At 46.7% G+C, this 21,989-nt stretch overlaps 2 protein-coding genes across 2 annotated transcripts in view; one reads left to right on the top strand and one right to left on the bottom strand.

Annotated features, from left to right (window-relative positions):
* The window catches only part of LOC119383131 (peroxisomal membrane protein PMP34), a 182,545-nt gene that overhangs the window by 158,473 nt on the left and 2,083 nt on the right, over window positions 1–21,989 (top strand). The gene's annotated exons all lie outside the window — the stretch shown is intronic.
* On the bottom strand, window positions 11,298–19,175 carry LOC119383133 (uncharacterized). Its single transcript, XM_037651139.1, has 4 exons — window positions 19,063–19,175; window positions 16,483–16,593; window positions 12,819–13,001; window positions 11,298–11,517 (listed from the first exon to the last, which is right to left on the bottom strand). The coding sequence occupies exons 2-4, from the start codon at window positions 16,582–16,584 to the stop codon at window positions 11,398–11,400; spliced, it is 405 nt and encodes a 134-aa protein (XP_037507067.1). The 5' UTR covers window positions 16,585–16,593; window positions 19,063–19,175; the 3' UTR covers window positions 11,298–11,397.

Genomic DNA, 21,989 nt, shown 5'->3' with positions numbered 1-21,989 from the left:
GCGTCATGCGGTGACGTCATCTCGTGATGATTTGTTGCATCACTCGCATTGACGCCTATTGACTTTTCGCGTTTGATGAGGCATCTAAACTTTCGCCTTCATAAAGTGCCCTTCTATTGTATTCACGGTGCACGCTTGCTGTCTTCTCTTCTCTTTTTTTTTTTTCGCTCCATGCCTCAGACCAAACGTTTGTCGCTTCCCGAGCCGTACGAGCACCCATGTCAAAGCGACTGGCCACCACATCTGGAAAGGCTGATCGTGAATGGCACTACGTACACGAAAGAGGTCTGTTGCATACGCGCGTTGCGCCACTATTAGAAGTAACTCTGAAACCGTGAAATACGTTTTCCATTAGCTTTGTCCGTTGTGTTCGTGTGTGATTGTGAGTAATGAAATTTGGGCTCATTCTTCTCGTTCATTGCCAATTAAGAGCCACACTTTCGCTTCCAACCTTTTTAACTTCCTTGTTAATTTCCTGTGAACATTTCAAAGGGTCCGAACACGCAGTTCCTTTCTCTCGCGCGCGGCAGTGTCTGCCATTGGCCGACTGTACTTCGTAATACGTCCGACATCATTATTGACTAGCGTCTGATCTTAGGAGCAGCCCTGGGGAAATACTCATTTTGTGAATATTGGACAAGAACATTGGTAACATAATTAGAAGACGAAAGCTACGGCCCAGGCTTGTAAACACATAACATCTCTTTTGTCTGTTTTAAGTCTATAAATGTCGCATTTTTAAACTAGTGTCTCATGCTCTGAGTGCATATGTCTCTCGGCAATATAGAGTGAGTGAGTGAGTGAGTGAGTGAGTGAGTGAGTGAGTGAGTGAGTGAGTGAGTGAGTGAGTGAGTGAGTGAGTGAGTGAGTGAGTGAGTGAGTGAGTGAGTGAGTGAGTGAGTGAGTGAGGTGAGTGAGTGAGTGGTGAGTGGAGTGAGTGAGTGAGTGAGTGAGTGAGGTGAGTGAGTGATTGAGTGGAGTGAGTGAGTGAGTGAGTGAGTGAGTGAGTGAGTGAGTGAGGAGTGAGTGCGTGAGTGAGGGAGTGAGGACGTGAGTGAGGATGAGTGAGTGAGTGAGGAGTGAGTGAGTGAGTGAGTGAGGAGTGAGTGAGTGAGTGAGTGAGTGAGTGAGTGAGTGAGTGAGTGAGTGAGTGAGTGAGTGAGTGAGTGAGTGAGTGAGTGAGTGAGTGAGTGAGTGAGTGAGTGAGTGAGTGAGTGAGTGAGTGAGTGAGTGAGTGAGTGAGTGAGTGAGTGAGTGAGTGAGTGAGTGAGATATTAGTAATCATAGCAGAAACCTTTTCTATAAGAAGTCGATCTCGCACCTTGCGTAATTGATCAGTACGCGTAAAACTCTTCAGGCTCGGTAGCGTGTTAGATGTCAATTAGTATGTCAGTGTGTTTGACGCAACGGAGGTGAACTCGGTATGACTGAAAAAAAGAGCATAGCGTCCTCTTACAAGAACCATCGAATAGGAGATACCAACAGATGCACGATACGGACAGAACAGGCTTGCGCCCTTTGTGGGAAAAATACTTCCTAACTTTCAACGTTAAATTTTCTCTCAGTCCCCGCTCACTAAAATGTTATGCTTCACAAACACCTTACAAGCACTAGGTTGAGCATTCGCGTGAGTCGAAGCAAAACACAAACGAAAGCATATCGACCGAAGTCAATTCAGTAAGCTGTTATTTCATTTCATATTTCTAAACTTCTTTGGCGATTTCAGGACTGCCTCAGCATATGCCTGCAGGACATGCTCCGGGAACGTTGCAAGTGCGAATCAAGCGACACAACAAACATTTATCAGTCACCAGATGAATACGCATATCCAATCTGCGAATGTAAGATAGCATGTCATTATCAAAGTCTGCATTCATGTTGCGTTTGGTGCTTCCAAGCAAGCTGCACGATGTCTTTCTTTCTTTCTTTCTTTCTTTCTTTCTTTCTTTCTTTCTTTCTTTCTTTCTTTCTTTCTTTCTTTCTTTCTTTCTTTCTTTCTTTCTTTCTTTCTTTCTTTCTTTCTTTCCTTCTTTCTTTCTTTCTTTCTTTCTTTCTCTCTTTCTTTCTTTCTTTCTTTCTTTCTTTCGTTACGTCTGTGTTATTTTTCTTCATATTACTACTACGATCGTAAAAACATTGAGTACATGGGTTTCACTGCTGAAGGGAACACTTGCGTGTAGGGTGGGACCGCATTTTCTTTCTCACAAGAGCACAGTCACCTAGATTAGCAGCAGATGACTCGTGGCTGTCGGTTAAGACTCCTTCCGACACACCTATGCAGTGCATGGACGCCGTCTGCACCTCATATGGTACCAGCTATATGACAGGCGCACATTTGAGCTTTCCCTTTAACAGTGTACCTTACTGTATACTGGCAACGCAAAATTTATGGTTTATCAGAGGTTCTTCATTCATGCTTCTTAGATGCGTTTTTCCATATCTTAAAAAGCGCGTATGGCGTCATACCATTGCCTTAAAATTTGAACGAAAGAAAAGGTTCTGCCTGGCGTTACATAAGTGTCGCTATTTCGCCAGTGCCAGTGGTTGGCCCCCGTCCCTGGGGTGCCAGTAACCTGCGTCGTGACGTCATGCGTAACGTTCCCTCTAAGCTACGCTGTTTCGCTTTTTAGGACGTGGAAACACGCTTCGCAAACACTTTCTATAGCGCAGGCCTATGGCAGCCAGGCAGCTAGATTCAATAATTCGGTAGGTCAAGTGTACATTGGTGGCGTTTTTTTTTTTTTTTTCAAAAGAGCCAAGTCCAATTTAACTGAAAGTGAAAAAAACACGTTTTTTTTTTTTGCTACTGACAATATGGCCGGCCCTGCTCGAACAATTTTTTGCCAGTGTGCTCATGTCACCAGAATACCTCAAATCTAAACTGCGGCTAAAATCTATATATAGTCCACTATCGTCGGTATTCAGGAGTAGAATTTGGATTTGGCTCTCACAGACTGGAACATTTCATTTGGGCTTGAATTAGCTCGTAAAAGGAGTCTGAGTCACAGCGAATGAACGACATAGCAATATTTTGCAATTAAATTAACACCATCCTTGTGCTTCCGTCGGTGCCGTACTTTGATGCATGGGCATAATGGCGATGACTAGACTTGAAGAGGGAGTGGTCCTTCTACGCAAAAGACGCACCACTCTGGACTGTCGGCAGCGTTTTCTTGTTCTTGGCATCTATTGAAGGCCTTCAAAAAATGCTTCAGCTCTTCTTCTTCTATTTAGCTCGTTTTATGCCGCGCCGTTTGGGATCACTTCTTCTTCTTCGAGGAATAGATCGGTGCCCAATATCTTCAGTTCAGTTGTCTTCTATTTCAAATATGCCATCTTGGAGCGAAACAAGGACATGATACTGTAGTGCAAAACTCGAAAAGAAACACTGAGAGGCAGAGAGAAGCAGGGACGCCGGCCTCTCACTCTTTATATCCGAGTCTTGCCCTACAACATCATGTTCTTCAGTAAGCACTAACTCCCTTAAGAAAAAATTATTGCGGAACGAAAGCACGACAGGAAAGCAACTAGGACACAAGTGGAACAGATTGGATGCGGCCATGCTGGTTGTTTTGGTCACGATTGTGGACGCAGTGCTGATTTTGTGGATCTGGCTCAGCTTGATTCAAACAGATGCAGAGATTTGGCTCATTTTTTTATTCGCAGCAACATTTTTTGAGTTCACGTTACAATCAGGGATTGTCGCCTCGCCACGGTGGTCTAGTGGTTATGGCGTTCGGCTGCTGACCGCGAAGGTCGCGGGATCGAATCCCGGCCGCAGCGGCTGCATTTTCGATGGAGGCGAAAATGTTTGAGGCCCGTGTACTTAGATTTATGTGCACGTTAAAAAACCCCGGGTGGTCGAAATTTTCGGAGCCCTCCTCTACGGCGTCTCTCATAATCATAACGTGGTTTTGGGACGTTAAACCCCAGGTATTAATTAATTATTTAATGAGGGATTGACCCATTTTGCTTACAATTGTTTTAAAAGTGAAAGACAGTTAGACGCGCCTTACACTCCCGTGAAATTTAGCCTAGTTTCGGTTTCTGGATTTGGCTCTTTTAGAAAAAGAGAAAAACGCCACATCTTATTTTTTGTACCTAGCACTCAAACTAGCAGGCTCTTTCCTCGACTTCTCTTTCTTTCTCTCTCTTTTATTTGCCTATTTACAAGCCGACTACGAGAACGACGCTTGCATGGCGAACACACGGGCCATCATGGACCTTTCTACGACTGAAACATCGTGCAAATGCCATCCGACATGCACGTAAGACATATACCATTTTTACGATGAGAAACACATTTTAGTGCACGTGATACCGTTTAACGTTAAAGCATTCCACGTCGAAACCAACTCAGGTTTAGAATGCACGACAAACATGGCCATCGTTGCGATATGCCGCCCCGTATAGTTATTCTGAGTGTTTATTTCGTACTTTACTCGTCACTAGCCACGTGGAAATTACGTGTTAAGTAAACATGAACGTTGCTTCAATTGTAATATTATATTTAACTGAACTTCATCGAATGTTTCACTTGAACGAGGATGTGTTCATACAGAAAACAATAATATCGGCTATTTGCTTTCTACTTTTGTCGCATTAACAATCAACTCTCTTTGCTTTGAGTACACACACCTCCTTTTTCTCTTTAGGGACAGAGAGTACTACAAAGAGATATCGAAAAGCACACTTGCTAACGTAAGTATATATATGTACCGTACGGTCTCCAGCGATATTTCTCTGCTCACAATATTCAGTGTACAATGCACGATGACCGTGGTGCTTGCGTTGCACTGTCCTAACCTATACGCACAGCGATGCTCTATGATTTCCGGTTTCCTTCAGGCCTACCGGCACTGTACACCAAAGCCATCCAGCCTTTCCTTGTCTTGGCGTAAAGCACCAACCTTTCTAACGAGCGGTGGAGCACATAGGCCCCAGATTCACACTGAAAGGAGGGGCTGGATGCTGCCCGGGTTTTCACATAACCATGCAAAAGGTTATGCGCGGCACTCTCTTCTTACAACTCTCCACCATCTATGCAACCCCTTCCCCTTTGTTCATAGCTATCCGGAGGCTTGTGTAAAGGACCCCGTAGGAACCAGACATGACTAATCGACCGGTTAACTGTGGTGATAACAAATATGGGGCATTCTTCGGGCCATTGATGTGTCACGAACGGGAAGAGTATATAAGTAGAGTTGCTGCAACATCAGGATCCTATTTCCACTGCGCACCGTCAAACCTTATTTAAACGGCATTTTAAAGATAAATTACGACTGCCAACAACATTCTTCGGCCAAGCAACCGAAAAACAGCAATGTTACAAATATTCTCGTCTGTGCAGGGCTGTTAATATCGCTGCAGTATCATAAGAATTGCCTTCGTAAAAAAATAATATTTCTCCATGTCTTGAAATCAGAGTTCGAGTGAACAACAAACGAAAGGAAAACATGCACAGTACGCGCGTTTCACGTTCACTTAACAACCATTTTTACTATATGGTAATTCAATTTGAAAATTGGCTCATTCGTGACCAAATTCATAGCACCCGAACCTATTTTTAAACAACTATTCACCATACGTCATCACTCTTGGTTTACCGAATAGTGGTGCCGCATTGGGACGTGACTGACCAACGTTACATTGTCGTTGTTGTCGTCATCGTCGTCGAGATTGCACCCCATAACTATATATAGGAGGCTTTGTATTTTCTCAATTTATTAACAGCAAAAAATTTACTCCTGTAAATAGTAACTTAGTACTGTTATTTCCCTGAATAACTTTGTTTATTTTATTTTCAGTTCATGGACAAACACGAAGCCGTGCGTAAGAGGTGAGGCGATCAGTCTCTTTCCTACGTGTTTTCAATACAGGCCAATTTGTGCGAAAACGGTACTGTATGGGTGAACCGATTAAATAACGAAATGTGCAGTACTCTTTATTTACTTTAAATGTAAGCAACAGGGCAAGCATAGGATGTGACAAAGAGTGCACAGTGAGCATGTTTTCTATGGCACTTCTGCCAGCGTCGTCACTCATCACCGTGCCTTCCCACTCTTATCCCCGCGGAAACTCTTATCTCTCTCGGCTCTATCTACTCACAGCTTTGTACTTTCCGTTTCAGGCTCCTTGCCAAGGTGACTGTGTACTACCACACCTTCACATCTGAGAACGCCTTCGCGGTTCCCCTGTACGACGTACGTAAATACCATTGACGCGCTCACGCATTGCCATCTAAAATTGAGCGAGTCGGTATGGCTCACAGAGATGGATAAATCGAAATTTTAACGTGCGCACACTGCTTACCATAGAATACACGAAAACACACGGCATGATCATTGCCCTGAATCACTCGTTTCCGTCGGAACGCTCCTATTTATGGCCTAGTTCACATCGGAGGATTTGCATCAGCTACTGCTTGTCATGGAAGTTAAGCCGGGAGCAGCCTCTTTCTCTCTCTCTCTCTCTCTGCTATGCTCTCACATAGGGCGACGACAAATGAAAATATATTATACGTGCATATTTGCATGCAAAAAAAAAAAAGATTGCCTGCTGTTCTCTTTGGCGAGTAACTATATTTCGCAGAGTCGCGTCTGCTAACCGGAGACTCAGATAAAAAAAAAAAGTTTAATAAAGTTGTTTCCATTAATGTTTCTGCTGCTTCGATTGCACATCTTTTGTCTTGTTTAACTATAAGCTAGAAAACACAGTCCTAGTGGCGGATGCACTATACCTTTATCGGTCACCTTCTTTTCCTGCGCAGGGAAACAGCGTGCTCAACAATTTTGGACGCATCAACGGAATCTATCTCGGCGTTTCTTTCCTGGTGATTTTGCGTCTCCTGGACACCGTTGTCAGGGGGATCCACTTTCACAGAGACGGCACTTTCACCTGCTACGACGAGTCCGACGGAGTCGCCTAGGTCCGTGAAAGGCGTGGTATTGGCAATCGAGTGATGAGCCAAACGTCTGGGTTAAGGACTCGCTATGTAACGTCGCTTGGCGAGAAGATTGCCCATTTTTAGTCGATAATCAGTTTATCGATACCTTCGATCATGACGCGTTTGTTTATGCATACAGTCTCAACGGAAAAAGATTAGCGCAAGTGAACGGTGGCCGGAGCCGCAAAATTGCGACACGCGGCGCTATTGTTCACGAGCACGCCGACAGCGAGATTGCCAGGCACATTCCACTTTCCAAAGCGGGGGTGGCCGGCGGACAGCAGATCATCTTGCTGTTGGCCCATCCGAAATCCCATATCTTAAACAAACTCTAAGTGTACCCACTCCTGTAAAAACCCCATTTGGGGTTGACAGTATACCGTAAATAAATAAAATAAATAAATAAATAAAAACACGCGCGAACATACACGAAGTTGACTCTATACGAAATAAACACCTGGCTACGCCCCTGCGCCTTCGTACAGCTACATTCAGTTAAACGCCTTAATATCGGCATGTATTATATACAAGTCAGGAGCGAGGTGTACAGGTGCGCTGTGAGATCGGTTCAGCAGAGGCAAGGATTCTCGCAGAGGCGAGAAATGCGCATGTTGACAGCTCGAGAGCCGAGAACAGAGTGGCGTTTATTAAAGAGTAACAAAGAAGACCGCCCACTGCGGGGCAAATGCATTTGAGTGGGAGGTCGCTGCCTCGCTACCAAGGATTGAGGAAAGTCGGGATGCTAACAAAATAGCACGTCAGATTGGCGGCTCGGTGCTACATTACGGGACCACCGGTGGTACACACCCCTTGATACAACGCGCGGGTATCGCTGTTCCTGGTGAAATCCGGCAGGCAGTCGCTACAGGCCAAGAACGCCTGCTGTAACATCTCCACGTGCCAATGTATAAATTAACCTTAATGAAAACCAGCAGATAATGAAGCCGAAGGTTGCAGCTCTGGTTGCAGATTCGGTCCCTGCCGGCGGCAAGTTGTATTTTCGTCCACTTTACTTTCTTCACACCCATATCACAATTCCTTCTTTTGTTCATGTATAAATTAAGCCGCTTTTTTACTATCTTTATAAAAACAAGAAAAGGAGCAATGTTACTCTTTCACAGATGTAAGTAGTGAGCACGCGGGAGCGGAGCGCGTGCCGCACGGTGCTACTGCGCACGTGCCGGCGGGACTAGGCGCATGCGCAGTGCGTAGGTGGCGAGACTATTTCTCCATCGCGTACACTACGTCATCTGAGCGCACCTTCCTCGAAGGCACTCACCGATGACGCGATGTGCGTGATAATAAAAAATAACCCCGCCGCCAGCACACTGCGCATGCGCCGAGCTTCGTGTTGACGTAAATAGGCGTCGCTGATAGCACCGTGCGGCATGCGCTCCCGTGTTTACGCTAAGCGAGCTTACGACCAATATGGCCGCGAGATCAAACGAAGCCGGCACCTAGCGGCTAACGCACGAAGCGCCGAAGTGTGGATGCGGGTGGCCCGCCGCCGCTCCAGCAGCTGTGTGTCTTTTGTTTCTCGCTGGAGAATTCGCGATGGAAGTTGCAACGGGGACGATTTGGTCGACGTTCAGTACTCATTCTTTCCTTTTTGTAATGGAAGCTCGCAGAGCCAGTCGCTTTTCTTGTTCTAAGTAGCGATGCGAAAAGCATTCGTTTAATGCGACGACACAACATACGCGTGTCACTTTTAGCCGCATACGCTTGTCCTCCAGCCTTCCGGGCTTAAAAAAGACCAAAAAAAAAAGTTCCCATCGAGAAAACAATGTTCGGATATAGTTCGTCACGCAATTTGTTGAATCGCCCCTTGCGAGGCAGTTTATGCAAATCAAATACGCGCTGCGGTAACTTCAACTTTGGTACTATATCAGGCCTCAATCATTACTGGAAAATCGGTTTAAAAGATTAAAAAAAAAAGCTAATATGTAAGCATGAGCTGAGGTTATCAGCTCGCTTTCGGATACTCGTTCATATATGGTCCGTCCGTTTCTGGCTCGCGAAACAATATTTTTTTTTTACTATGCACAAGTTCATGCACAAACTCACAAACTTGGCGAGTTTCGGCGCTTATATATTTCTACTTCGGAACACTGAGAACGGTTCTCGTAGTTGAGTAAGCGCGACGGAAGACGCGCAACCAACAGTAGGTAAGGCTAGGTGACGCTCGCTTATAAGGACTCGCAGCTAGCGTCAACAAACCTTGCATTCAATGCGAAGGTGGAGCACGGAAGATGTAGGCCGCATTTCATACTTGGAGAATCAACTTATCTACTTGCGGAAGTACGAAAAAGCGCAAGTAAATCATGTCTGTGAGCCCTGGCCAAGCCGCCACGATCTTTTGCGGACTGCAACAACAGTGTTCACGCGCGTAGCGCGCAGAAATTACGCATAGAGCAAGCATGAATGCACATATGAACATATGAAGCATGAACGCGTTTCTCACTATCAATCCGTCGATTGATAGTGAGAAACGCGTTAGCGTATTTGACTGAGCATCGACACTTTTCGTCAGCGAACGCTTCAACCCACCGTGATCGAAGTGCTTGCTACGCGCCATCGCAAAGCGCCTTGCTGTTCCGACGCCTGACAAGCCACTCTCGGTGTTGTTGCGCGTCGCCGGGATAAGAATGAAAGCTTAGATCTCTGGTTCTGTGCATTATGTGTGGCACTGCGGAACCGAACAATACTTCCGCTCGGTAATTGAGAGGTTTTTGATACTTACGGAGCGCAGAATGACGACACAGAAACTGCAGCCCCGTAACTTACACACAGCACACGGCCGACGATCCACACAAACGCAGGGGCGATGCTGCCACCTATGGGTCGATCTCGCCGCCAATAGGCTTCCAAAGCAACGTCGAGCGCAGCGTCACTGTTCTTATCGCAAGTGCGATCATCCAGGGCCACAACACTGCCGCTCCCGCTTCCGCGCACGAACGGAGCTCTCGGATTGCATCTATGGTGCGTCACAATGTAACGACTGTTGATTAGCAGTGCTCGGGCCTAATGAAGAGCGCATGCGCGCACGCGCCCTTGCCGCCGCTGCTGGCAAATCCGGCGAGAAACCGCCTTTGCGGGCAGCGTCTGCCCCCAGTAACGCATAGCTCAGTAACGCGTGCGTCGCGCCCAAACTTGAGCTTGGGTTCTCTTCTATTCCAAAATGAAGCGTGCGCTGTGAACCACGGCCGGCAACTTCATTTAGAAGCAGCCAGACTGGATCATGCGTACTGTCTAGCAACAAACTGGTTTACTAAAGGAAGCGGCTGGTGGGAAAAACAGAAAGATGACGCTCAGTCGCCGGCGCAGACGCGATGTACCTGTTTACTTTGCGTGCGGGAAAGGAGAGAAAGAAGTTCGCGGAGACTTTCGTGGGGCCATCAGCAAAGGAAAACGAAGCGAAACTCGATAATGGTGGCTAAATGGGCTTCCTGTGACGTCATATTTCCTTTGTTGTAGAGCGGCAAAGGCAGACGAAAAAAAGGAACGTCTGACACAGCCAACACACCTCTGTGTCGTCAGATGGTTCTTTTCCTGTATGTCCATGTCTTTGATGCGTTACCACAAGGTAGAAAACGAAACTTTCTTAATGTGCCACCGCAAGGCCTTCATGATTTCACCTCTTGTACCATATTCAGTGGCATACTCAGGGTCAAGGGCGTAGCCAGGGGGGGGGCGGTTGGGGGGTTCCACCCCCCCCCCCCCCGAAAATTTTCAATTTTGCTTGCGTATATATATATATATATATATATATATATATATATATATATATATATATATATATATATATATATATATATATATATATATATATATATATATTACGCACACACGCAAACGCACGCACGAACATACATAAAGTATGATTGAACCCTCCCCCCCCCCGAAAAAAATTTCTGGCTACGCCCCTGCTCAGGGGAGGGAGCTACAACCCTCGCCCCGAAATTTTTCAGTTTTGCCTGTGTTTATATACACGCATGCTCATGGCCGTCGGCAGGATTTTGTCTTGGGGGTGCAAACCCCTGTTGCGTCGTGGTGGGGGAGGGAGGGGGCGCTGGTGTGGCTTGGGAGGACGCAAGTGCCCCTTTTGCACTTCCTGCGGACGCCCATGCGCGCACACACAAGCAAACTAACGAACATACACAAGGGGTGGTCTAAACCCCCCTCCCCGAAAAAATTTCTGGCTACACCCCTGACCATATACTACATAGCACGCCGGTTACCTTAACTTAGCACTGCCGTTATGCAACCGTTCTTAAAATACTTTGATGCAGTTCTGAAGAACTGTATCAGAGAACTGTATCCGGTAGGCAACAGTTCTTAAGATAAGAGCGTATGCTTTCGTGGAACAATTATTTTATTTCAATCTCAGTTTGGCCGTCACAACAAAGCGGAAACAACGCGAGACGCAGCAGCTGTCACTGGCATCGTTGCGGTCAGGCAGCCATGTGTGCGCACTCGTGGTTGTTGACCGAGATCCTGTCTCCATTCTTGCACACCGGGAAGCTCTTGCCCAGCAACGTCAGGGCGGAGCAGTGACCGCGGACACGCTCCGTCTGGGCAAAGACATGCGAAACATGGGGGAGGGGGGCGGGGAGAAAGAGAGCAACCGTCGAATAAGAAGTGACGCTTTTCCTGTTGCATGACCGCGATATCCCATGCGACTCCAGCAATCTTGCGAAATATACAACCATATCTGTCGCATGTTTGAGGAAACTCCTTTTCAGACGTTTACTTTTGGAGACACATCAAAGCTGAATATGTGAAGCACGAAGACGAAAGGCCGATGCTGGAGAAGAATACGTATAGAGGCATATACTGCGGTTCGAGTTAAGAAGATTAGATTTAACCAGACGTTACGATCGCAACGTTGGAAATGTATAACAGCATTGACGACAAGGGCTTCATCATTGCATCAACACATCACCCATCACACGCATCACAAGCACAGGCAAAGTCGTTAGTCGAGGAATTACATGCTAATTTTGTGTCCGGTGCTACTTGTAATGCTGGTCTGTTTGCGCATTTCTCAGATGGCTAACTCCACGAGCTTTGCGTCGCTTTCATACTATTCCCTGACACTCACATTTTCTTTATTTCTTTTCCTTGCGACAAGTGCAGTAGGAGCACAGTAGGCGTCGTGTGCCGAATATAAGAATTGTGTAAGAAGCTTCTTAGCTCCCCGTCCACGCAGAAAGGGCCGCTAAGTGGAGAAAAAAAAAACCCTTCAACTGGCAAGCACCCGCATAATGTACGTACGTCATGAAAGGAAAATTGGAGACGCATGCCACCTGACAGTGCAGGCGAGATATACGAAAGAGAACCCGGTCAAGGCGTCGCCATCTTGCTCAACTATATATGACCACGCAATGTGTTTGATACGTCGGGTTCGTGGGCCATTTAAGCGCCCACTCTTAGATATCCTGCATGAATCAAATTCATTACAAGTGTATCTTTGACCCCCTGTTCCACTATGCCTAAGGGCAAGCTTTGGAAATCATAATTTAGAAGAAAGAAAAAAAAGACCTTCTTCGGCGACTGCTTTTCTTCATGACCTCCAGGCGCCCGTAAGAAGTGGCCACTGTTCAACGTAATATCGGTCTGAAAATAAAGATGGTCTCTCTCTCACACAAACACACGCGCGCGCATGCACACACGTACAAGCCGTGTGACATGGTTTCACTTGATAAGGCCATGCGTTTTTCTATTCATCCGACACAAATGGCGGTATCAACATGGCGGTATCAGCGACTCCAATGCAAGCCGCTTATACAGATCAGCGTGTATATAGTACTCTGAACATAAGCCACGCTCGTGCAACCTGACAGGTGGGCAATAATCAGTCGGTCCTGCTCACCACTTGCACTTCGATGTGGCAGTCGTGTTGAGGGAGTGCTGCCAGCGCCGGAAGTTCGAGTTCACCGGCGACGGTGGCAGCACCGGCGTTGACTGAACCACCCGACGTCTTGAACGAGTCGACTTTACCCAGCACCTGTGTGTCGCCTTCGCTGTGCAGCAGTGCCTGCAGCGATTCCGGCATCTGCGCATGCGCGAGCAAGGCGCAGAGCGAGGAATAAATGAGCCACGTATAACCAGAGTTGGCGGTAACGCGTTATAAGTAACGGCGTTACCGGTAACGCTTTACTTTTTTTCAGTAACTTAGTACCGTACTCGTTACTATTTCGGAACTGTAACGGGTAACGTACTTACGTTACCATTTTTCAGTAACGCGAGGTGTGACGTTACTCGTTACTTTTTATGCCAATGATCTCAAGAACTTTATACAAAAATTTTTTCGTCTCGTAGGAGCTACTTTCCCAGATGTTATTTTGTCGCAGTGCTGTCGGCCCATCAACCATTGACAAAGCGACCACGCGCGGGGTCCTTTTTTTGCGCTGGGAAGATTGCATTTGGGAGCGAATTTTCGAAATTTCTTAAATGGATCTGTTAGTTTCGGCTACCGTGCTATCGAGGTTCAAGGTGTCGTTGATCGTCGATAAATCGAAGCGAAATGCGGTCCTCGGAACCGCCAAAAGCGAGCTGTTGAGATTTTCTTGACCTGCAGAGATCAAGACTCGGTGTAGAGTGTACTAGAATATTTTACTTGGGGTATAGCGGACTGCCTTAGTTCAACGATGACTTCTTCGGAAAAGCATTCTCAATAACATCGCCAAGTGTACACTCTTAAAAAAAAGGTAGTAGTGCTTGCTAACTTTGGGGTTGTAACGGCTTGTCACATATGTTACAACCCTGTTAGTAAGTGCAGCTAGTAACGGCAAGGGTGGTAACTATTACAACCTTTGCCGTTACTAACAGCAATTAGTAACTGTTACTACCCAGCCGTTACTAACCATAGGTAGTAAAATAAAAGTAAAAAAAAGGTAGTAACCGATACTAACGTGTTCATTTTGCCACATTATTAACAGTGATCAAATTCATAATGTCACACTACGATACAACTTCGGGTAATCTTCCGCGGAGTGTCATGAACTAGAAGAATACACAGATGCAACAACAAGTTCACTACGCGACAGTACTTACTACGCGACTCCCGGGGTATTTATAGCCCATACATTCGAGATACACGACTGGTAGCGGTGAGCACCTGTGTTTCACGATGAATTATCAAAAAATGGCACACTACAGTACCATACCCTACTGCCGGATTATGTGTGCTTGGGGACGTAGCACAAGACTTTTAATCAACCGCATTAAAATAAACAATGTGTCCTGTCTATTTGCTATAAAACTGCCGCAAAAAAGCATTATGTACAGCGGCCGAGACAAGGTACTAATCCACTAACATAGCCTCAGTGCATTTCAATGAATTCCTGTGCTAGTACATAGACAGTAAAAAGCTAATTATAATTTCTGGGATCTTACGTGCCAAAACCACAATATGATTATGAGACGCACCGTATAGACCGCCGATTAATTTTGACCACCTGTGGTTCTTTCGCATCCACCTGTCATGTTAGTTTGTTGGAATTGATATTGTGTACTAAAACGCGTATAGCACTTGCTTACAGTGAATTAACTTTTGCGCCTCCGTTTTCAGAATAGCAGAACGATGCTTAGAAATCGCGGTTGCGTAATTTTAAAAAGAGAACTTGTATTTTTTTCTTGATCCATAGGCATTTTTTTCACCAGTTTTCGATTAAAAATGATGTGTCGAGGCGATTCCAGTTATAAGTTAACACAGTAGGTATTAACTACAATTTTAGATTAAGTAGTTAACGGCCGGGTAGGAAAAAGGTAGTAACGGTCCATGAAAGTTAGTAACGGCTGCAGTTACTACCCATTTGCTTGCAGTTACTAACGTAGGTAGTAAACAGGCAGGAAAAAGTTAGCAACGGTCGCAGGTAGTAACTGTTTACTAAGGTAGGTAGTAAACAGGTAGCAAAAGGTTAGTAACGGTCCAAAACAGTTAGTAACCGCTGCAGTTACTACATATTTGCTTGCAGTTACAACCTTTTTACAAACTTTTTTTTAAGAGTGTAGATGAACGACTGTCTCGGTACCTTTGGTGCATCATTACATCGCACTGAGTGGGTTCAAGGAAAATCCGCGCGTTCACCAGCTTTTTCTGAAAGTGAATACATGAGTACCACAAGCGTGTCTGTCGAGGGCCTATTTAGCAGGGGCGTAGCCAGAAATTTTTTTCGGGGGGGGGGGGGGGGGTTCAACCATACTTTATGTATGTTCGTGCGTGCGTTTGCATGTGTGCGTGCCTATATACGCAAGCAAAATTGAAAAATTTCGTGGGGGGGGGGGGTTGAACCCCTCCAACCCCCCCCCCCCCCCCCCCCCCCCCTTGGCAACGCCCCTGCTATTTAGCGTAGGTGCGGACGTATTCACCAAGAAACGAGGCAAGCTGTCCGATGACAGCTTTGAAATGCAGCTGCTTCTTAAATTCAGAAACTTGCAGTTGCATTAGGAAGTTGTTTGTGCAATACTTTGACACTGCTTATAAACTTCGTTTCCAAAATTAGTTTTGCGTTTTGCTATCTACAGCTGTTATTAGCTCTCTGGCTATTGAATTCCTGAGGAAGCGAGGCTGGCCCTGAATAGCTTCACATACACAGTCGCCATTTTTGCAGTAATTATGCAGGTTAAATTGAAAAATTGCGAGCAAACACTTTTTGCCGGATTCATGCCATTTTAAGCACTTTTTCTTGCTACAAGTTTGCGCATCAATTTTGTTAGTAGAAGCACGCCGTTATAAATACTGCAAGCTTGTTCAGTGATGTTTTCTTTGCGGAGAGCGTTGACGGTGACATCGATGGTCTTTTATTTAATGTCACATTGAGAAAAATGGCCTTACCATGTGCCACAGAGTTAGAAGCCATCAAATATAAAACTGTACTGGCTACTTCAGGCCACTATATACAGTATTGCGAAGGAACGGCACATTTGTGCAAATTATTCTCGTTATATCAGTACTCTGGGCTTTATAAAATTCTTATTGTGGGTTGCTGCAGCGAAGATGCAATGATTAAAATTTCTGATTATGGAGTAACGGCAAAAGTAACGTCCGTTACTTTTTTTTCAGTAACGGTAACGGTAACGCGTTAACGTTTTTTATGGGTAACGCGGGGCTGTAACACATTCCTTTTTTGTTAGCGTAACGAGTAACGTATTTAGTTACTTTTTTTCGGTAACTCATACAACACTGCGTATAACTGATCCTAGCGGTTACTGCTAACGCATAAATCATTCAAAAATATGTAACTCTAGGAGCTTACTGGAGCTGCTCTATTATGAGACCCTGCAGCATAATGCTCAGGCAGTACAACAGCTAACTATTAATTTCGAATGTTCCGGGGTCACGGATTGTTTGGTCGAGCGGCGGGATCCCGCACACTAACCGGACTTCCTGACCGACACAGGCCCGAATGAGCCTATAATTAATATTGTTCATGCATCCGCTGGCGCTTTTTTTAAAGGTTCAAGCTTGAACGACACATGCGTATCAGGCAGCCTAACATATCTTTGCGGTGGTTTGTCGAGCGACGGCTTACCGGACCGCGATTCCTGAAGAAGCCTTCGTCGGCGCTTGACTCCCGAAAAAACGCTCCCAACAGCAGCACCAAGGCGAAGGACGTAGCTGACAAAGCCGTCATGGTTGGACCCTGGACACAACAACGAAAGAAAACGCTGTTTTGAATTTGGGTCCGAGTTAATTCACAAAGCTTTTCGTGCGTGAGTGGTCCCGCATGTACGTTTTCCATTACGACTGCTGCGCGCACTATTTGAATTGTCACGTTTTACAGACATGGATTTGCGACATGGAGCCACAATCGGGAAACTGGAACGAACTGGATAAAAAGAAATGATGAGTCGAAAATGAACGAAACGTTTTCGCTCGTGGATTTCAGGCAAAAGTCAAATCATCTCGTGAATATCTGCGATTTTTGTGACGTGATACACAAGGCTAGATTCACATATTTGCTCACCCTGATCGAACCTGTCTACTCAACGTTTCCCACTTCAGCACTGTTTTACAAATGGATCTACGCTGGTTGGTCTAGCTTTCCATGTATATATATGGTCACGCCTACAGGCTACAGGCGACCCTCGCTTGAGCTTTCGACGATCCATCGTGTTCGTATACACTTGGCCTCTTCTTCGAAGAACTGTGTGCTCTCTTCCAACTGCCGGTGTCGTCGACTGCAAGCAACTCGACGAAGCACAATAGCTCACAAGGCATGTAAGGTTGCACCTAGTGGCCCCAGTTTGAAACAGTGGTTTCAGGTTAGGAAAAACGATTATTTCTGCAACAGATAAGGAAGCACGATGTAGCTTCAATGGAGGAGGGTCCTCCTAATTCCTTGCTCTCGTCTTTTCCGTCCCCTTCCCCATTCCCCTGCACACGTTGAGCTGTGCTGCCAACTCAGGCTGCAGAAACAGCGTCTCGTTTTCCGTTCTCTGCTTTCATTCACTTTCCGCCTTGCTCCAACGACGCTGACATGCTCCCCTTGTGGCTTGCAGGAATAAGCCTCTTTCATATCCTCAACCCACTATATCACCACATAACGCCAGGCCGGAATACATTTCTCCCCATAAGAAAAACTGTTGGATTCCCGGCAGCACTAGGAATCGAACCGGATACCTACCACGTTGAAGGCGTCTATCCAATGCGGGAGGCACTGTGTTCGATTCCCAGTGCCACCGCGCACCCGAACTTTCGACGGGTCATCGTGTTCCTAAGTAAACCCCTTCTCCGCGGAACTGCTCTGCCCGCGGCCGGGTCATAAACTGCAAGCAAGGCCACCGTGTTTCTGCATTTATGTCCCCCATTCTTCGCGGAATCCCTCCGTGTACGCAGCCGATGTCGTCGACCGTGAGCAACTCGATGGCAGCCCGGGCGTCCTGATGTCACCATCCACCAATGAGGTCGCCGACGGATGACACCAAGTCCAACCAATGGGAGGTGCGGAACTGCATACGAGGGGCTCTAAAAAGCACCGTCACGCCTGTAGCCTAAGCGTTTTTTTTTTTTTTGCTTTCCGCCACTTTTGGGACTACCATCCCCCTCTGGCCGGCTGGGAGCAGGAGCCGTTGCATTAAACCCTATATCGCTGGTCTTTCTCTTTTCGTATGCTGTAATGTTCTTTGACTGTACACAATCTTGTACATAAAACTGTACATAGTTTTGTAAGCGTCCAATGATCGCCCAGCGCCTTCTTTCGGAAGCACTCAAAAAGACGGTGGCGATGCAAGCAAAAAAGCAATATAATGGACGTCTTGTACCGCCTCCTTTCAGTCATGCCTGGCCGCTAAAGGCCACGAGGTAAATGATACCCGAGTTTGCGGGACTCTCCGAAGACTAAACTTCGCTCGCAGCTACATAAATTGCTCGAGAACTACAACCAAGCTCTAACGGTCCAGCACGCGGAACTTCAAACATTACCTCAACACAACGGGCGCATCGGCACTGTCCTCTTCACACGACACGCTATGACCAAAGGGCGAAACAAAGTGAACGCGTTATACAACCAGCATTCATTGTCTCATCGGCACCGTCGCGCTTGAAGATACATGAATACCACCCGGTCGAACCGTGTCAATCCACACTTTATCGCAGCATACGGAGATAGAGTTTGTAAACAATGCCCACCATATCTGCCGCCCTCCTCATCGCCGATCTTATCTATATAGAGGCTCCTTTAGAGTCGCACGTAATAACCTCTCTCGAAAGCGATCTAGTTCTGTTTGTCTAAGCTCTACGCATGTTCTCCATCGAAGGTTGCAGGCATGCCACTTTCAGTGCCCACGGCCGCAGTGTAGCCTGGTCGCTGCATGGTTATCGAATCCAAACTTTTCAGCAAGCGTTTTCAGGGAACTGATCTCTCGCTTGCTGTAACTACTTCGGACAACAATGGCAGCCATGGAGAACATTGTGTTGTAGTTTAACCAAGTCGACAGACAGCTGCTTTCGCTATAAGAACAAGCTGGTACGTTGACACTACGAACTGTGTTACTTTACTAATGAGGCTACAAAGCTTTTCTAAACAGCAGCTGCCGCACTTCTGTACGCGAACTCCTCAGTACGTCTATTCGCCTTAACAAACGATTAGATTTGCTCGTACATTACTCACCCTACAGAAGTTGATCGTCGGCTCAAGTCGGCGGCTACGAAGTGAGATACACTTGTCCCGTGGAGGCGCAGAGGAGGTGTACAACTGGCTGGTTCGCTGTCCCAGAGATTTCTGGTCATAACGGGGCACCGAGCTGCGCGCTTATATGCTAGCCGCGGCCGTAAGCAACGCCCGGCCGGCCTTTCTAGTTATTCCCTCATTTCCTGCGGCCGCAGTGCTATGCCGCGGCGCCGCGACGAAACCCTCCAAGTTGTAGCCAGAGGTTGTCCAATAGAGCGGCCACCCCTCTCTGCTCATTTCTTTTCTTTTCGAAAGAACAAGATCGGCATCCTTGTTCCAGTGCCGACAAGGATCCGCGTGCGATTCGCGAAGATTTAGAGAAGCCGTAAGAGAGAATCTATATATACCATTCATTATCCTCTTGGGCGCTGTTATTGCGAGCGAGACGTGGTCTTTGTTTTTTCGTTGCTGTCGTTCTTTTAAGTGCACGCCCAAGAACGTAATGCCTACGGTGGCCCTCGTTTATCGCAAAGGTCACGAATAGTGACGCGCTTCAGACGTCGTTTCGCTGCTAGACAACGTGATCTGTTGGCCCTCCCAAAAGAATTTTAGGCAGCTTTGCCCGGAGGAGCCGAGCCTGGTGCAATTGGAATTAGAACACGTACACGCTGTGTATGCGAATGTGCGTGCGAAATGCGTGCTATGTGAATACATTTCCAATGTCTGTATACTATAGTACAAGCACATGCAACGCCAGTATCGCGTACTGGAAAATTTGCATATCGTTCGTTCTACACATAGCTTACATGCCACGTCACATACGCCGGCTCGTTCGTTCGACGGTCATGTTGATAAATCAGCGTGACGACCGTGACCTCGGCGGTAGTGGTGTAGTGGTAACGATGGTTTGACGCGACCTTAGAATTTTGCTCCGATTGTCGCCCACTTCCAATAAGCAGTGCCTTCGTGTTGACTACACCTTTAAACACAAAGGGCGTACCGTGTACTTGTGGCGCCTTTCTGTCCGACAACAATAGTAATCTATCTTGCGTGCCTTTCCACGCGTTATCCCGGTACTTCCCTATAACGAAAGTCGTACGTGCTATCAGTGTGGCATGGCATTCTTGATAGCAAAGTGTCAGGTGCTCAGTGAAGGAAGTGAAGGCAAGCCACGTGACCATCATTGTTGTGGGACAGAAAGGCACCCTAAATACGCCCTCTTTTTCAAGAGTGTAGAGGTGGAGTGATCTTTCCGGAGACATTGCAGCCAGTTTCAATAGCAAGCGCATTCGAGACGCTGCATAACGGTGAGTGAGAATCAGTTATAATGCTATTTTTGCATAATACCATTAGGGACCTTCTCTTCAGGACAGAAATGAACTCGCACAAGCGTTAAGTCGCACCACTGTAAGTATATCTCGGCTAGGCCAGCCATCAGCGCATAGGCGGAGAGTACAGGGGGGGGGGGGCTGGGAGGCTTGCCCCCCACCCCCCGGACTGCGTCATGCGGGGGCAGAACCCCCACTGGCACCGGCCCAGGATAATTTTTAAGAGCTTGGCTTAGGTCCCCGTCCATTGACAACATGTTGGCCGTCCTGTCTGGCAGTTATTTCACAGGAGGCTGTTTATGCCAGCTTCTTTTTCATTTCAGGCTTTTAAAGTTCGGCTCATGGACCAGTGACAAATCAAACATTCAGTGGAAAATGCCCCTCAAAAGGATTTTTACTTGCAGAATAGGTTGTGTTGATGAACAACTGAAGCGACGACTTAAGCTATGACAAGTTAAAAAATTCACCGACGATTACGATACTGCCTAATTCGCTGAGCGCAGCTTCGTGTTCGGGCAACGTCAACTGTGTTTGAAGTTTTGACTATCCGCAGTTGTAGCAATGTAACATTCGTTACATATTGCCACAGAAACTGCCAGCGCTCGAGTGCTACGCACGACTCTCTGCATTGCAGGCGTCGCGAACCAAGTGAAACGCCGACAGCCCCGTTACGACAAGCGAAGCCAGCCGCAGGGCACGTGCTAGCCCTGCATGCGCACGAGCTACGACCGAGGGGCCAGCGCGCGCGACGGAGGAAGAAAGCGAGGTTAGAGGTCAGTATCTCGTGATAAAGACAGGCTCCACGTTCGCTCTCTTTCGTCCTCGTTCGCGCTATCGGTTACGCTGCCGACGCCAACGGCGATGCCGCTCAACGCAAGAACGGACGCCTAATAGCTGCGCTCTAATTGTCTTTAACCAGGTAGCGAATGGTTTTGAGAACACAAAAATGCTACTGAGAATACAAAGCAATCCCGACACAGTCAGTCAATGAATGTTTCCCCCAAACTTACTCGCCAATAAAAAACGGGTAACTTCTTGGCTGCCTACAAATTGGTACGCTTCCACATGCCCGCCTATAAACGTGCCGAGAAAAGATGGTACGCACTTTTGATTTATCAGTAAAGGGTTTTGCTACAAGTTCGGTCACCAATGAGCAACTCCATTACTCGTCCAGAAAACAACCATTGGCGCAAAGATTCGTAACCGCAGCTTCGCGTGGTAGCAAATGGTATTTGCTATACCATCTGAGAATTACTTTCGGCCATCTTGAATTGAATTCACTGGAATAATTAAAGCTTCCCGTGCCAGCGTTAGCTCTCCTGATTGGTGCATGTTTTAACAAAGTAAAAATTCGAAAGATCCCACGCATTGCGGGAATCGATTTTACGCGATGCAGTCAACGAGTAGCAGCCTATGCAGCCTTTTTCGCTTTGAGCCAAGAGTTACGAGATGGATCGATGTCATTGTGTAAAATGAAAAATAAATCCGGAGTCTCCCACTTACTGATCTTCATAATGATATCGCGGTGTCGGCACCTAAGAGACTAAACTTACATTAAATTCTTCAATCTGGAAGTTGGACCCCCTCCCCTCCCTCTCT

Source organism: Rhipicephalus sanguineus, chromosome 2 (genome assembly GCF_013339695.2).
Source record: "Rhipicephalus sanguineus isolate Rsan-2018 chromosome 2, BIME_Rsan_1.4, whole genome shotgun sequence".
NCBI lineage: Eukaryota > Metazoa > Arthropoda > Arachnida > Ixodida > Ixodidae > Rhipicephalus > Rhipicephalus sanguineus.
Note: the sequence above shows the minus strand (reverse complement) of the source record. Positions and strands in the feature narration are given on the sequence as shown.

Excerpts from the sequence above, each read along its gene's own strand:
- LOC119383133 (XM_037651139.1), bottom strand. The coding sequence starts at position 16,584 with ATGACGGCTTTGTCAGCTACGTCCTTCGCCTTGGTGCTGCTGTTGGGA. Across the intron at positions 13,002-16,482 it reads TCTTCAGGAATCGCGGTCCG|ATGCCGGAATCGCTGCAGGC; the intron begins GTAAGCCGTCGC and ends GCGCATGCGCAG. Across the intron at positions 11,518-12,818 it reads GCCACATCGAAGTGCAAGTG|ACGGAGCGTGTCCGCGGTCA; the intron begins GTGAGCAGGACC and ends GTCTTTGCCCAG.